The sequence below is a fragment of the Arachis ipaensis genome, chromosome B9 (assembly GCF_059453495.1).
Source record: "Arachis ipaensis isolate K30076 ecotype BB chromosome B9, ASM5945349v1, whole genome shotgun sequence".
Taxonomy (NCBI): Eukaryota; Viridiplantae; Streptophyta; class Magnoliopsida; order Fabales; family Fabaceae; genus Arachis; species Arachis ipaensis.
Genome location: NC_142444.1, coordinates 121677932 through 121692877, shown reverse-complemented (window position 1 = coordinate 121692877; position 14946 = coordinate 121677932). Strand labels below are relative to the sequence as shown.

The window sequence follows — 14946 nt, the reverse complement described above, 5'->3', positions numbered from 1 at the left end:
TAGGATAAATATTTCATCATTTAATATTTTATTTGATTCATTAAATTACATTAATCATAACTTCAAATATTTAATTTAATTAGAGTAAATATTAAATTATTTTAATTTTTTTATTCATTAAACCAAATTAATTATAACTAATTTATTATTTAATTTGATCGAGATAAATATTAAATTATTTAAAAAATAATATATAAAACAATGAAATAAATGAACTCAATTAATTCAATTTATTATCTTATTATTTTATGTATTCCTTTTCTCCCTCTCTGTTCTGTATTTCAGGTAAAATATTTATAATTTTTTATTTTTGTTTTTTTAATCTTAATTTTGCTAATATTTTTCTATAATTTTATTTTATATTAATTTTTTTTATTTATTTTGATCAATAATTCTTAAGGATATTATTATTTTATTTAAAGATAATTTAATTTTTTTGTAATATTTTTATAAAAGTTTATTAATAGGTTCTTCTTTAAAATATTTTTTTAAATTTTTTTAATAAGATTGTATTTTGATTTTTCTCTTTCATCCTTTGTATTAATTAATTATATTAATCTTCTATTGCAATATATTTTTTATCTACTCCACACATTATCTTTTCTATATTCTTTTACTTTTTTTAATTGCTATTTTTATTTTATTTTTAATTATTTATTTTACTTTTACTTCTCATATATAGATTTATTATAATTCATCATAGGTTCTTTTTTAATTTAAGTGATTTTTGGGTTATATTTTACCATTGATACTTTTATTTTGTTTAGTGTATTTTTTTTTAGTCTGTGTTTAATATAATAATTTGTAAATATCTATTTTATTATATAAAAATCAAATTTCTGCACTTATGATAAAACTGTCATCACATATTTCTGATGGTGTTTTCGATTTATTTCTTTTAACTCATTAAATTCAATGTATTATAACAAATTAATTATATCAACTAATTGATTTGGTTAATTATTTAAATATCATACAATTTATTATAATTTCTATCAATCAATCAATTGTAATTCAAATTGAATGATTATTTTTTTACGAAATTATTATTTCCTAATCTATTTATGCGCAATACATATATTAATTATAATCACAAATTAAGCTATTTTACATTAAATGACTTATATAATGGTCATCTCATTTATTATCATAAATGCTTAATTAAATAAGTCATTATTACTTTTGATTTAGAACTAAATGAGAATAAAACTAGAGATACTGCTTTATATACTTTTGGGTTTAATGGGTGTCACACTCAGATATAAATAGTGACTTCCGAATTTTAATCTTCAACACATCAAAGCCACATCCGTAACTCTTTTTCCATAAAAGGAATTGCGATTCAACTCTATCAGGGATACATAAGGTTTCCAAAGAACAAGGGAATGGTCTGAATTTGCACGAATTCTAAATGTTCGAACTTACGATGTTGTTTCAGTTGGTTGTCATTATGGGAATGACTCTAATCTATACGTATCTAAGGAGTAAAATAGATTAAATATTATTTAAGTAATTTGTTTCTAATATTGGTATTTGATTAAATTAGTTTTAGATAAATTTAAATTGTTGACTCAATTTATATATTACGACTATTCTTTTTGAATATATTATTTTTATATTTTTTAATATAATTTTTTTCTAATTTTTAAGTTTATTTTCTTTCTTGAATATATGTATCACCTTTTTTTTTCATTTTATATTTTAGATTAGTAATGTAACTATTAAGAAAAATGTATTTAAAAAAATATTAAAACATCACTATTTAAAAAAAGAAAGATACGTGAAAAAAGAAAAACAAAAAATTAAAACATGACTATTAGAAAAAAAACAATAGAGCCGGAATTAGGGAATATATATGGATATAAAAGATAAAAAATTATTGCATGATTGTTAAATAAAAAAATTAGTATAATTTTTAGAAATTACACATGAACTCTTTTTTCTCTCAAATAAATTTATTCTAATTATTATATTACAATTAGCTCATGAATAATGCATGATTATATTAATTTAAGAAAATATCTTTATTATAATTATATTAAATCAATATTTAATGCGTTATTAAATTACTTATCAATCATCGATATTTTTAATCATTTTAATTACATCAATTAATATAGTTCTAATTCTCATTCAAGTACAATAATTTTATTAGGAGATAGTTAATGCAAACATTAATCGTGACCCATTTAATTTAATAATAATAATAATAATAATAATAATAATAATAATAATAATAATAATAATAATAATAATAATAATAATAATAATAATAATAAAAGGTCTACACGGTACATGCATTATTTTTAAAAGGTAAAATATATTTTAAAAAAATAGGGTATCAATAATCAATTGTGATTAATATCAATATCAATAATTAATTCTTATAATTATTTTTGTACTATTAAAGGCTATATATAGTATTTTTTATTGAGGTTGTGATTCATAATATTTTCGTAAAGTTATATCGTATGGACACAAGATTAATTACATAGCAAATTAAATTTTAATTAATATGTTTTATTTTCTATTCATATTTTTTTCATTAATTATTTTACTTTTTATATTTACAATAAATATTGAATGTAAAAAAGAACAAAATAATATTGAATGTTATCTATTTCATTTATTTAGAGTCATAATTAAATTTGAAATAATCATAACAAGTATCTAGAATTAATAATAACATGATACTATAATTTTAAGTTGTATAATATAATAAAAAAAATATAGCAATTTATGTATGCTTTCTATATAACAATAATATTATATATATTTATATATCTCCTCTTTTAGCTCTTCACTAAAAATATTGGCATATAATTAACGTCGATAATATATATATTGAGTAAGTATCTCTATTGAATTAATCATAAAGGTTAATAAAATATAATGGCATAAATTTCACATAATTGTAGCAAGTATTTTCATTGAAAATCTTTGCTAATTATTACCATGTATAATAAGTGTGTATATATATATATATATATATATATATATATATATATAAGGATTAATAGTGAATTATTACAATTATTTATCATCTAGAAAATTCGTATCTCAGACATATATCTTCTTCTATTTATTATTTTTCATACCTAAGGGTTACTAACTACGATTCTATCAACAGTATTATCTATGATAGATTATGTAATGAAAAAGTTTGAAAAATAAAGGTAAGAATTATAAGGTTATGGAAAGTCTCATCCAAATTTGACAAGAACACGACGACTTACATAGAAATGATTCTCATGGATGATAAAGTAAGTTGATTATTTTCCATGATTTTTTAAGTGATGCTAGGGCCATTTTATAAATATTTTTGTTCATATTTTAAGTTTATTTGATAAGTAAACCCTTGCACGAATCAAAGACACTGCAATTTTATAGATTTATAAGTGCTAATAGCCTTTATATTAATTTGTTTTATAGTGTGATAATAGCTAATATATTTGTTGGTGAATTTGACTATTACTATATTATTTATGATCACATTCAGTATATATGTCTTATTTATTGAAGAAAGTAGATTATTAAAACCGATTAATAACTATTTTAGAGTTAATCCAATTAACACTAGATTAAAAAAAAATCAAACAATACATAACATATTACTTTTTATTAACCAAATTATTATAATTCAAATTAATTTTAAAAAAATAATTTAAAATTATAATTTTAATTTTATCACGTGCATGGCACGGGTAATTACACTTGTTATTAGTTATTTATTGGTTTAATTCGGTTCTTGTTAATTTTATTGTTTAAAAATATGAAATATTATTAAAATATTCACTTTTGTATTCAATGTAAGATAAATTCAGAAATATTTTAGAAGTTAAAATTCTAGGATTCTTACGCTTTTCTTTTAAAGATAATTACTAGTAAGGACTTGATTAAAATTAATTTTATTTAGTAGTAAAACATAATTTTATACTTTAACGATTAATATCTAATTAAAAAATTAGTAAAATTATATAGGAAAAAATGGACATTATTTATTGTAGTCTCTTGTTTGTAAGTCTTGTATTAGAGCTTATATAATTTTTATTTCATTCATTTTGAAGGTAAAACATTTAAGAACGATCGGAAAAAAATCATCACAATCCTTAAATTTGATATTAAATTTATGCAATTTAACTCTGTCAAGTGTACCAAACCCCAAGCAATAACAAAATGAATAAAAGAGTTGTCATTTCTTGAGAATTAATTCAAAAATACTAGTTTAATTGAGTTTATCACTGTTTAAAGTACTCAATAAGATGATTAATTGAAAAGTAATGAAATATCAAAGATAAAAAATAATAAGAAAAATAAACAATGGATCAATAGTAAGTGTTAGTAGTATTTAATTTAACATCACATAATATCTTAAGCTATATTATAACTGTTCATTCAATTCCTACTTTTTATAATATAATGTAATTATAGAATTGCTCTTAACATAGTTGGAGCTTGCTGACTCTAATGCAACGGCACTACTAACTAGATTAATCAGCTTAATAACTTAACGTCAATTTAAATTTAACTAGTCATAAAGAACGAAATTCATAAGATTATATAAACAGATATTTTCAAATTATACTTTAACTTATATTATGACAATTATTATTCTTTTTTTTTTTTTTGGCTTATTTCAATATGTAAACTCATATTCATCAATTAGAAACAAGTCAATTCTCATCAAGTTTGTGACTCCTAAGAAAAACACTTAAAAAAAATGAAATAATTACATGAATCATCAAATTAAAAAAATAAAATAAAAACAAAAATTCAAAAAAATCATCTAAGAACCCAAAAAAAACTAAGTCATATAAAAGTAAGAACTTAAGCGAGTTTATAAATATAAAAAATGAATTATTCTTCACATACAAGTCATTTATACATACAAGTCCATACAAGTTATTTACGTTCACCAGTCCTCCTCCTCCTCGTCCTCCTGACACAACTTCTTCTTCTCTTTCTTTTTCGTTATTTTTTTCTTTTATTTTCGTCGTCACCAACACCACCATCTCCTCCTCCTTTTTTTCTTGTTTGACTTTTTTCTCCTTCCTTTTCCTCCTTCTCCTCTATCATCTTCAACATCATGATCATCATTGTTATAGCATCGTCGTCTTCTTCTTATACGTATCGTCGTTATCATTATTGTCATTATTGTTATCGTTATCCTAGAAATTTTGCCATATTGATGATGATACCCGATCCAAAATGTTTGCCATAGAATTTGTGATTCGATTCTAGTTAATATTTTCGTTAGTAGTTTATGATTCTGTAGATGAATAATGTTGTTTTTATTTGTAAAAATTATTGTTCATCGTTGATGGTTTGAATTGAATGTAATGTAAAGAGTTCTGCATTAAAGAAAATATTTTTCTGTATTCGCAGCAAATTTGGGGGTAATACAAAAATATTTAAGTGTATTGTTTAAGAATTTTCAGTGTATGTGTATTGATATGTTCTGCATAATTCAAAATTTTTTCTCTCTCTGATTCTCATCTTTTGCTACTTCTTCTTCTTATTTTTCATCATCATCATCATCATCTTCTTTTTTTTCTTATTCATCTTTTCCTTTTTATTTTACTTTCTCAAGTTTTTTCTTGTTTTACTCTCTTAACAAGAATAAAAATGAAAAAAATTAAACAAAAAAAAAAAGAAAAAACTCATAATGCTACAAAATTACTTGGAAGAGGATGAACTTACATTCATTCAACTAGAAGAAAGAAAAATAAAGAAAAAAGAAAGAAGAAAAAAAAATATAGCATTAGAGGAAACATTTTTCCGTATTTGCAGCAAATTTTGGTGTAACACGAAGATATTTAAGTGTATTGTTTAAGAATTTTTGGTGTATGTATACTGATAAGTTCTGCATAATTCAAAACTCTTCATCTCCCTTCTCCTCATCTTTTGTTGCTTCTTCTTCTTTTTTTTTATCATCATCACCATCTTCTTTTTTTCTTATTCATCTTTTTTTTTGTTTTACCTACTTAAATTTCTTCTTGTTTTACTCTCTTAACAAGAGTAAAAAATAAAAAAATCAAACAAAGAAGAAGAAAAAATACATAATGCTGTAAAATTACTTGGAAGATGATGAACTTACATTTATTCAACTAAAAGAAAGAAAGAAATAAGAGAAAAAAAAGAAGAAGAAAAAAATGTAGTATTAGAAGAAATATTTTTTTGTATTTGCAGCAAATTTGAATATAACACGAAGATATTTAAGTGTATTATTTAAAAATTTTCGGTGTATGTGTACTGATAAGTTCTACTTAATTCAAAACTCTTCCTCTTCCTTCTTCTCATCTTCTGCTACTTCTTCTTCTTCTTCTTTTTTTCTTATTCATCTTTTTCTTTTTGTCTTACCTTCTCAAATTTCTTCTTGTTTTACTCTCTTAACAAGAATAAAAATAAAAAATTAAACAAAGAAGAAGAAAAAACACATAATGCTATAAAATTACTTGGAAGAGAATGAACTCACATTCATTCAACTAAAAGAAAGAAAGAAATAAGGAAAAAAGAAGAAAAAAAAAAAGCAGCATTAGAGAAAATATTTTTCTGTATTTGCAGCAAATTTGGGTATAACACGAAGATATTTAAGTGTATTGTTTAAGAATTTTCGGTGTACGTGTACTGATAAGTTCTGCATAATTTAAAATCGTTCCTCTTCTTCCTCCTCATCTTCTGTTGCTTCTTATTTATCTTTTTCTTCTTGTTTTACGTTCTAAAAAGTATATATAGTATTGCAAAATCAATAAAAAGAGGAGGAGAAAAAAAGTGAAGCAATAAAAAAAATGACGAAGAGGATGAAATACCCAAAGAAGAAGAAGGAACACGAAAAAAAAGAACGCAAAAAAAAAGAGAAAAAAGAGAAAAAAAATGAGAAACGCGGGATACAAACGTTGAAGAAAGAACGTTGTGATTTCACGCGCGCGTTATGAAAATGAGTTTTATTTGGTTAGAATTAACTTATATAATTTGTATGCCAGAAAAACTTGTATATACAGTAAATCTCATAAAAAACTCACATCAAGTTATTTCCATTTAAAATTAATAAATAAAAATTATTAAATAATAATTTAGTTAAATTTAATAAATCATCCAACAATTTTCAAATATCATTTTGATATGAACATAATTGAGCAAAAAGAATTCCTAGCCTGCCTGCCCCAGGTTGTGCCTATCAATTAGTTAAGAGTTATCAATTAATGCTAGGTTTTTTAATAGGGGATGCGAGTGTGAACACAGTTGACACTTGTCATTAATTATTTCAAGACCCTACAAATTAAAGGAAAAGAAGAGTGTAAATGAAACAATAATTGACCCTTAGAGGCTTATAAATAGGGATAAGGTAGGAAGCTAACAGAGGCAGACCAAAACTAGCCGCAAAGTCCTAATTAATACTTGTTCACTTTTGGGTTTTGTGATAATGTCGAAACCAGGAGTTCCATTAGAAGCCACTTACACCCCTCCTCCTCCAATAGTTGCAGGAGAGTCAAAGCCGGGAGTTCCACTGCAATCCACTTACACTCCCCGTCCTGCAATTCCACTCGTCCCTGCCATTTATGGTCGTCCAATAATGCCAGGAGTTCTACTTCCTGGTACTACATTCACCAATCCTGTTTCACCGCTGATGAACCCATTCAAGGTGCCTGATGAGCTCATCTCTCTCAACATCATCAGCATCCATGACGCTCAAGCCATCAGACAAGATGTTGATTCTCTTTTCGATCTTGTGTATGACATTGTTAATAGCAGCTCAACCAACTTCGATGACTATCTTGGCCTCAAGGTCCTCATAACTAACTATATATATAACATGGTAACGAATGACTATATATTTATATTGTTTATTTATGCATATTGCAGCAAGTGTCCGTCAATCTTGTGGAAGACAAGGTTCCTGAATCTGCTCTCAATCCAACTTATACCCTTCTCAAAGAGATTGCTTGCCAGGTCAACTCACTACTTATTTATTTACTTAATTTGGCGGGATTAGGTGCCATAACATAGCTCATTATCAAAATTCTAACACAGTTAAGATGGTTGATGATGATGATAATAATTATTACAGATGACATGCCACTCGTTTACCATATCAAATGCACACAAGTCAGTGGTGGGAGTTCTTCAGAAGCTGAAAAGTTACACATGGGATGCAAAAGCAGTGATAGCACTCTCCGCTTTTGCTTTGGACTATGGAGAGACACGGCACCTGACGCTGAAGAAGCAGGCGACAAGGAAGGGGAATGCGCTTGAGCTGCATGTGTTCAGGCATGCAGAAGAGAACAAGCCCGCTGAGTCGGATTCAAATCTTACAAGCAATTTGGTTAAAATTACATTGGAACTCATTAAGGGGATCATCACATTGGAGAAGCACTATAAATCATATGCCCCAAGTGACGTTCCGACTCTCGTCAAAGCTCCTCGTGATGTGTATACTTATTGGGCTGTTTTCTCCCTTTTTGCGTGTGCTAATCAAAGGTCGTATGTCTGAATGATATGCTCTCTCATTATTATAATTTTTTATATTAATTAAATTAAAATTAAACCTCTTTTTCTAACCCTACTTACTTATACTTTCATATGTATGTTGGTTGATTCAGGGAATTGGACATCAAGAATAACGTTATTGCGAGACTCAATATCGTTCTCACCCAATTAAATGCTTATTTGAACCAAATCAAGAGCGAAATAGGTTATCTACATACATATATACTATATGCATAAATGTTGCTTCTATAGCTTTAACTTCTACGTACTAGTTCTTTATTAGGTTCTTGGGATATATAGTTACTAACTCAGTTTTATCTTTCTATATTGCAGAGGCATGGCAAGATTTAAGTTGGCGTTTTGATGCCTTCCGAATTCCTTCGGGAATTTGGCCACTTTTGAAAGCTCTAATCTATTCCAAAAACGTTGATCAACCTGATAAGATTATTGCCAACAATGCTACTAAAGAACTGGTAATTAGTGCGAAAGTAATACTTAAAATTTCAAGATCATGACATGCCATGTGTGTGTGTATCAAATTGAAAGTGGTGTTTTCACTAAGCATAAATATATACCATATCCTCCTTTTTTTTGGAGAGGAGGAAGTTATAGATCCTCAAATTTATTAATTTTTTTCTCTAACATATTTACAATTCGGTTTGTCAATGGGCAGCTTACTCTGGATGAACTAATAACAACAAAGAACTTGTTTTTGTTCATTTCTGGTGTTGACAACATTGACCTTGAGATAATAAAGTCTCTAAAATTGATTCACGAATCAATCACCAACAATGACAAATACAAGAAAGAGGGTAATAAGATTGTGTGGGTGCCTGTTGTGGAACATTGGACCTATGAAATCAAGAAAAAGTTTGAGTATTTGAAGTCTGTGATGCCATCATGGTATGTGGTGGAGTGTTTCTCACTCATAAAAGGTTACAAACCATTGCAAGAAATATGGAACTACCAAGGTAAACCTATTGTGGTGGTGGCTGATGCTGGTGGAAAGCTTCTAAACGAAAATGCACTGCACCCAATCATTCTGTGGGGCATGGAAGCCTTCCCATTCGATCCTGCTACCCTCACAACGGTTTCCCAAAACTGGAATTGGTTTTGGCCCGCAGCATATAATATTTATCCTCTTATCAAAACGTGCGTCATGGTAAGAACTATTACTTTTCAATCCTTGCTACTATTATTTGCGTCATTGACTCATGAGAACACTACAAATACATATGTTCAAGTCATCTAATAATAATGATAATACTACTGTTTATATTCACATGAATCAGAGCGAAGAGAAATACGTCTTTGTCTATGGAGGAACAAGAGGATGGACTGAAAAGTTTCATGGCCTTCTTGAACGTATGAAAAAGGACCTAGAAGGAACAGAAACAGACATTGAACACTTCAACCTTGCAACGAATGAAACAAATCAGACCAAATTTTGGTTAAGCATCACCCACTCACTCCTAAGCAACATTCAAAATGTTGAAACGACCACCCTCAAGCAAATTCAAATGCTTCTCGCCATGAAAACTGAGGCGGGATGGGCGATCGTGAGCAAAGGCAAGAACGTATTCTTATTTGGGTACAATGAAGTGATGTTGAATGTACTCCAAGGCTTCAAAGAGTGGCGACCCAATATTTCGGTGTTAGGCTTTTACTCTGCCATCTACAAATACTATGTCGAACTCCACAAGCCCGAGAAACGCCATTGTATGAAGTTCCAGCTGGATAATATCCACTCTCGTGTGCTGATCCCCTTTAACTGCCCTGATCTGACATGCGGCCGGATGATGGAGATCACTTCTCTGTCCTACAAATGTTGCCATGGGATGCATTTTGTTGATGATGATGATCTTCCATTTGAAAATGGTAAAGGACCAATATAAATACCCCTATCAGCCATCAAACCGCGTGCTGCGACCGACGAGTTTATTACTCCTTGATCGCGTCTTCAACCGTTACTTCATTTAGTTTGAAATTCAGTTGTTTTCGGTTTCATTTAGCATTGAATAAGGTAGATTATATATCTATCATCATCGATTATGCATGCTTTATTTTGAGATTTAAAGTTTATGTAACTCTGTGTTAGTGATACGCTAAGCCTTGTGCTTTGTTGCATACCATGTCTGTAATTTGGATTCAATAAAATAAAAGAAATAAAGCCGTTAGGCTTGTGCACTATAGAATTCTTTACTGCCTCATTAATTATACACTAAACAGTGTCACTTCCTCTCTCATACACCCACAAAAACACTGAACACTGCTCGTCCCTTCTTAGTTGTGTGATTGTGTCCTTCACATCAGTGCTGAGTTTTGCCCTACTATCATATTTTATTTTAATATTTTATATTGGCTTGAATATTATCTTTGAATTTTTTTTAGTTTAATTTCAATGTATTAGGAATATAAAAAATTTTATACGATTTATTAAATTTAAAAATTAATTTTTTAAATTAATGTGATAATACATAATTAAATTATTATTTAAACTCTTTTATACATATACAAATTAAACTGTTAACTAAAATTTCAAAATTCTAGTTCGAATAGTAACGCTCTTATTTGATGAAACAAAAATATTATTTAATTGTGCACAAAAATCACTCATTATATATTTTTATATAAATATATATAGTAAATTTTATCATATTTTTTTTTAAAATAATATGTAAATTATTTTTGTGATGTGTTAATTTATGATTGAATACTATTTTAATTATAGTTAGGTCATTTTGTAATTAAAAAATTATTTAAAAGGGATGAATGTATAATTTGATAAAATATGAAAAATTAAATTCTAATTTTTTTCAAATCAATCTACTAGAAAATGTACCCTAACTCTTTCCAATGGCTATCGCTTCTTCTCCATTCTTTATTCGTCATCGCTCACCTCCAATCCTCCACCCAAAAAGAAGCCCAAAAGGTTAAAACCATTGCTTTCCACAGGTATGTTAGTTAGTTCAATTTTGGAATTAAAATTCTCCATCTTAACTCTAAACGATAAATTCATTAGTTTTCTAGACCATTTTCGCCATTCCCTACACTACGTCGGCGTAATGCTGGTGCAAGAATTGGAGCGAGATGTCCTTATTCAAGATGCTCTAAAGTAGAGGGATGCTGTCCATGTCTCTTTTCAAAGAAGAAGGTAGCATGGCGTTGAGGCATGTAAGTGTCTCTTTTGCAAGGTCGTTTATTAAGGGAATGGATAATGAGAATATCTTGCAAACAATGCTGCGGAATTCAATTCTGTCGAGTCAGAGTCACATCCCCATTTTAAAAAATTATTTAATTACAAAATGATCCTATTTTAGTTAAGATGTTAACTCTTATTAGGTTAAGTTAACTCAAATTAAAAATAAACATTCAATTAAAATGTACCACATCCATAAAGAATAATTTACATATTATTTAAAAAGGAATTAGATAAAATTCATCTATATATATAGTTTTATTTATTTTTAATGTATATTTTATATTTTAATATTCATTTTACATTATTGACTAATTTGATATACCTTAAGATTTTGTTGATTTTATAAGTTTACAAATTTTTGTGTTCTCTGGCAATGTGTTTTTTTTTCTTGCATAGATATATTTAAAACAATAATTTAGACATTATTATTTTCAATATGTTACTGCATATTCAAAGTGAAATTTAAACTATTGACGCTTATTTAAACGAATGTTAGTGATAATAATTTCAGCCAAAAATTGAATGTAAGATATTAAAGAGTATTGTACTTACCATGGCGATAAGTAGTATTCAAATCCTGATGGATATATGTAACGCTAAATAATGTTAATGTATAGGGATGGACTTGGGGCGTAAATAATTTTTGTTTATTTTTTTCTATTACTTAAAACTTGATGACTTAATGTTGAAAAATTAAAAGTTTATAGCAATATTGATTTAATCAATTAATGTTATGTGGTATGTCTAAAACGAGCATAATAATTATGTGTTTATTGGATGTGCCACATTTATATAGACTATTAGATTTGATTAGATGAAAATCAAAGGCTAATATGAAAGAAGAGTATTGATGGACTCTAATAAATACAGAATATCCTAGTATATAAATAAATGTTTTAAGTGACAATATTTTAATACACAATACTTTAAATAGTAACAGAATCTTTTATTCTTAAATAATTAAATATAAAATATATAAATAAAAAAATATGAATATTCTTTATTCAATAAGATTAATTATTATGTAAGAAATTTTTATGATATTAAAAAATCATATTAAAATAAAATTTTAAACTGTAACATAAAAATATAAAATAATTAAAATTTTATTTTATATTACTTGACAAATAATTAGATTATTATATTCAAAATTTATTAATTAACTAATTTATTGAAAGATATTATTATATAAAATAATTTTTTATAAAAATATTTCGAAAATATAATTTATTTAAAATATTATATATAATACATGAAAATATTAACCTTTTTTATGTTTTCCAATTTTTTTTAGAAAAACGGAATAAAAATAATATAATTCTAAATACATCCATATCACATTATATATTTACTTATATTAGTAAGACCTAAACTAATCAAACTTACATAATTAAAAATATAAAATATATAAATATAAAAAATAAATATTTTTTATTTATTAAAATTAACATTTAAAATTTCATATATATAATATTTAAAATTATATATTTATAATAAGATCATTTTTATTTTTATTATTTCGAAGTATTTTTTATTGTTTTAGTTGAATTTTTTATTCTCTAACTCGACCAAATTTATATATATGGTGAATTCTACCCAACCCCCTCTAAAACAATATGTAAATTAGCCTCTATGACGTGACACATTTTAATTAAATGTTTAATTTTAATTTGAGTTAATTTAACTCAATAAGAGTTAACATCTTAACTAAAGTAGGACCATTTTATAATTAAATATTTTTTTAAGATGGATAATTATATAATTTTTTTAAATATTAAAAAGTAAATTTATATTCTTTTACCAAATCATTATTACTTAAATTCGTTCCATCCTTCTATTGAAAAACACCTTCTCTGTTGACTGAAGTATATTTCCTCTTTTCCACTGTTCTTTCATCACTCAAAGCGTGTTGAAGGCACACTGTAACTCGAAGCAGGACGGAGAGTAAAGATACAAGTATCTTTTGAATATCTAATGCAACGGATCTTGTCTACGATCCAATGATCCTAGCCATTTCAAAGAATGGCTTTGATCTGATTGATATAATCCAATTTAAATTCTAATAGACGGATGGATCAAATGTATATCTAATTCAAGCATTACTTTAATATATGCAATAATTATCACAACCCTAAATCATAGATTAATGCATCTTGATAATCAAGAATTTATATGTGACACAAAATTATGTGAACAAAGAGCAAAAGACAACTACAAAGTAGCAGCACGATCAAATACACTCTCTTCAACTAATCGCAGATTCACTACAAATTGAAATCAACACAGAAGAACAATCAGAGAGAGAAACAACGAGGTTGCAGAGAGCAAAGATTCAATTTTTAGTATTTTATCAAATTATACGTTTATTCTTTTAAATAATTTTTTAATTACAAAATAGCTTAATCATAGTTAACATAACAATCAAATAAAAGGTGACATCTCATACAGGATAATTTACATGTTAAAATATAAAGAATAAAGTAGAATTTTACCATATATATATATAATATGAAAAGTTAGTATACAAATGTCATAATATTTTCAAAATACTTTTATTTTTTTGTATTATATGTTTTATATTTTTAATTATGTAAGTTTGATTAGTTTAGGTCTTATTAATATAAGTAAATATGTAATATGATAGGCATGTTTTTAGAATTATATTTTAAAAAAAAATTGAAAAAATAAAAAGTTAATATTTTCATGTATTATATATAATATTTTAAATAAATTATATTTTTGAAATATTATGATGAAAAATTATATTATATAATAATATCTTTAATAAAATTAGTTAGTTAATAAATTTTAAATATAATAATCTAATTATTTGTCAAGTAATATAAAATAAAATTTTAATTATTTTATATTTTTATGTTACAGTTTAAAATTTTATTTTAATATAATTTTTTAATATTATAAAAATTTCTTGCATAATAATTACTCTTATTGAATAAAGAATACTCATATTTTTGTATTTATATGTTTTATATTTAATTATTTAAGAATAAAAGATTCTGTTACTATTTAAAGTATTGTGTATTAAAGTATTGTCATTTAAAGCATTTATTTATATACTAGGATATTCTGTATTTATTAGAGTCCATCAATGCTCTTCTTTCATATTAGCCTTTGATTTTTATCTAATCAAATCTAATGATCTATATAAATATGGCGCATCCAATAAACATATAATTGTTGTGCTCGTTTTAGACATATCAAATATTATGTATTACTAGGTCAATTCTATTATAAAT

At 25.8% G+C, this 14946-nt stretch overlaps 1 protein-coding gene across 1 annotated transcript; it reads left to right on the top strand.

Moving 5' to 3' along the window:
- Window positions 1–7378: 7378 nt before the first annotated feature.
- LOC107615792 (protein SIEVE ELEMENT OCCLUSION B) lies at window positions 7379–10607 on the top strand. The gene is made up of 7 exons (XM_016317823.3): window positions 7379–7786; window positions 7864–7950; window positions 8069–8478; window positions 8601–8692; window positions 8821–8960; window positions 9161–9649; window positions 9780–10607. The coding sequence occupies exons 1-7, from the start codon at window positions 7424–7426 to the stop codon at window positions 10380–10382; spliced, it is 2184 nt and encodes a 727-aa protein (XP_016173309.2). The 5' UTR covers window positions 7379–7423; the 3' UTR covers window positions 10383–10607.
- The last annotated feature ends 4339 nt before the right edge of the window (window positions 10608–14946 follow it).

Coding starts and splice junctions, on each gene's coding strand:
- LOC107615792 (XM_016317823.3), top strand. CDS start 7,424: ATGTCGAAACCAGGAGTTCCATTAGAAGCCACTTACACCCCTCCTCCT. Junction 8,693..8,820: donor CCAAATCAAGAGCGAAATAG/GTTATCTACATA, acceptor TCTATATTGCAG/AGGCATGGCAAGATTTAAGT. Junction 8,961..9,160: donor ACAATGCTACTAAAGAACTG/GTAATTAGTGCG, acceptor GTCAATGGGCAG/CTTACTCTGGATGAACTAAT.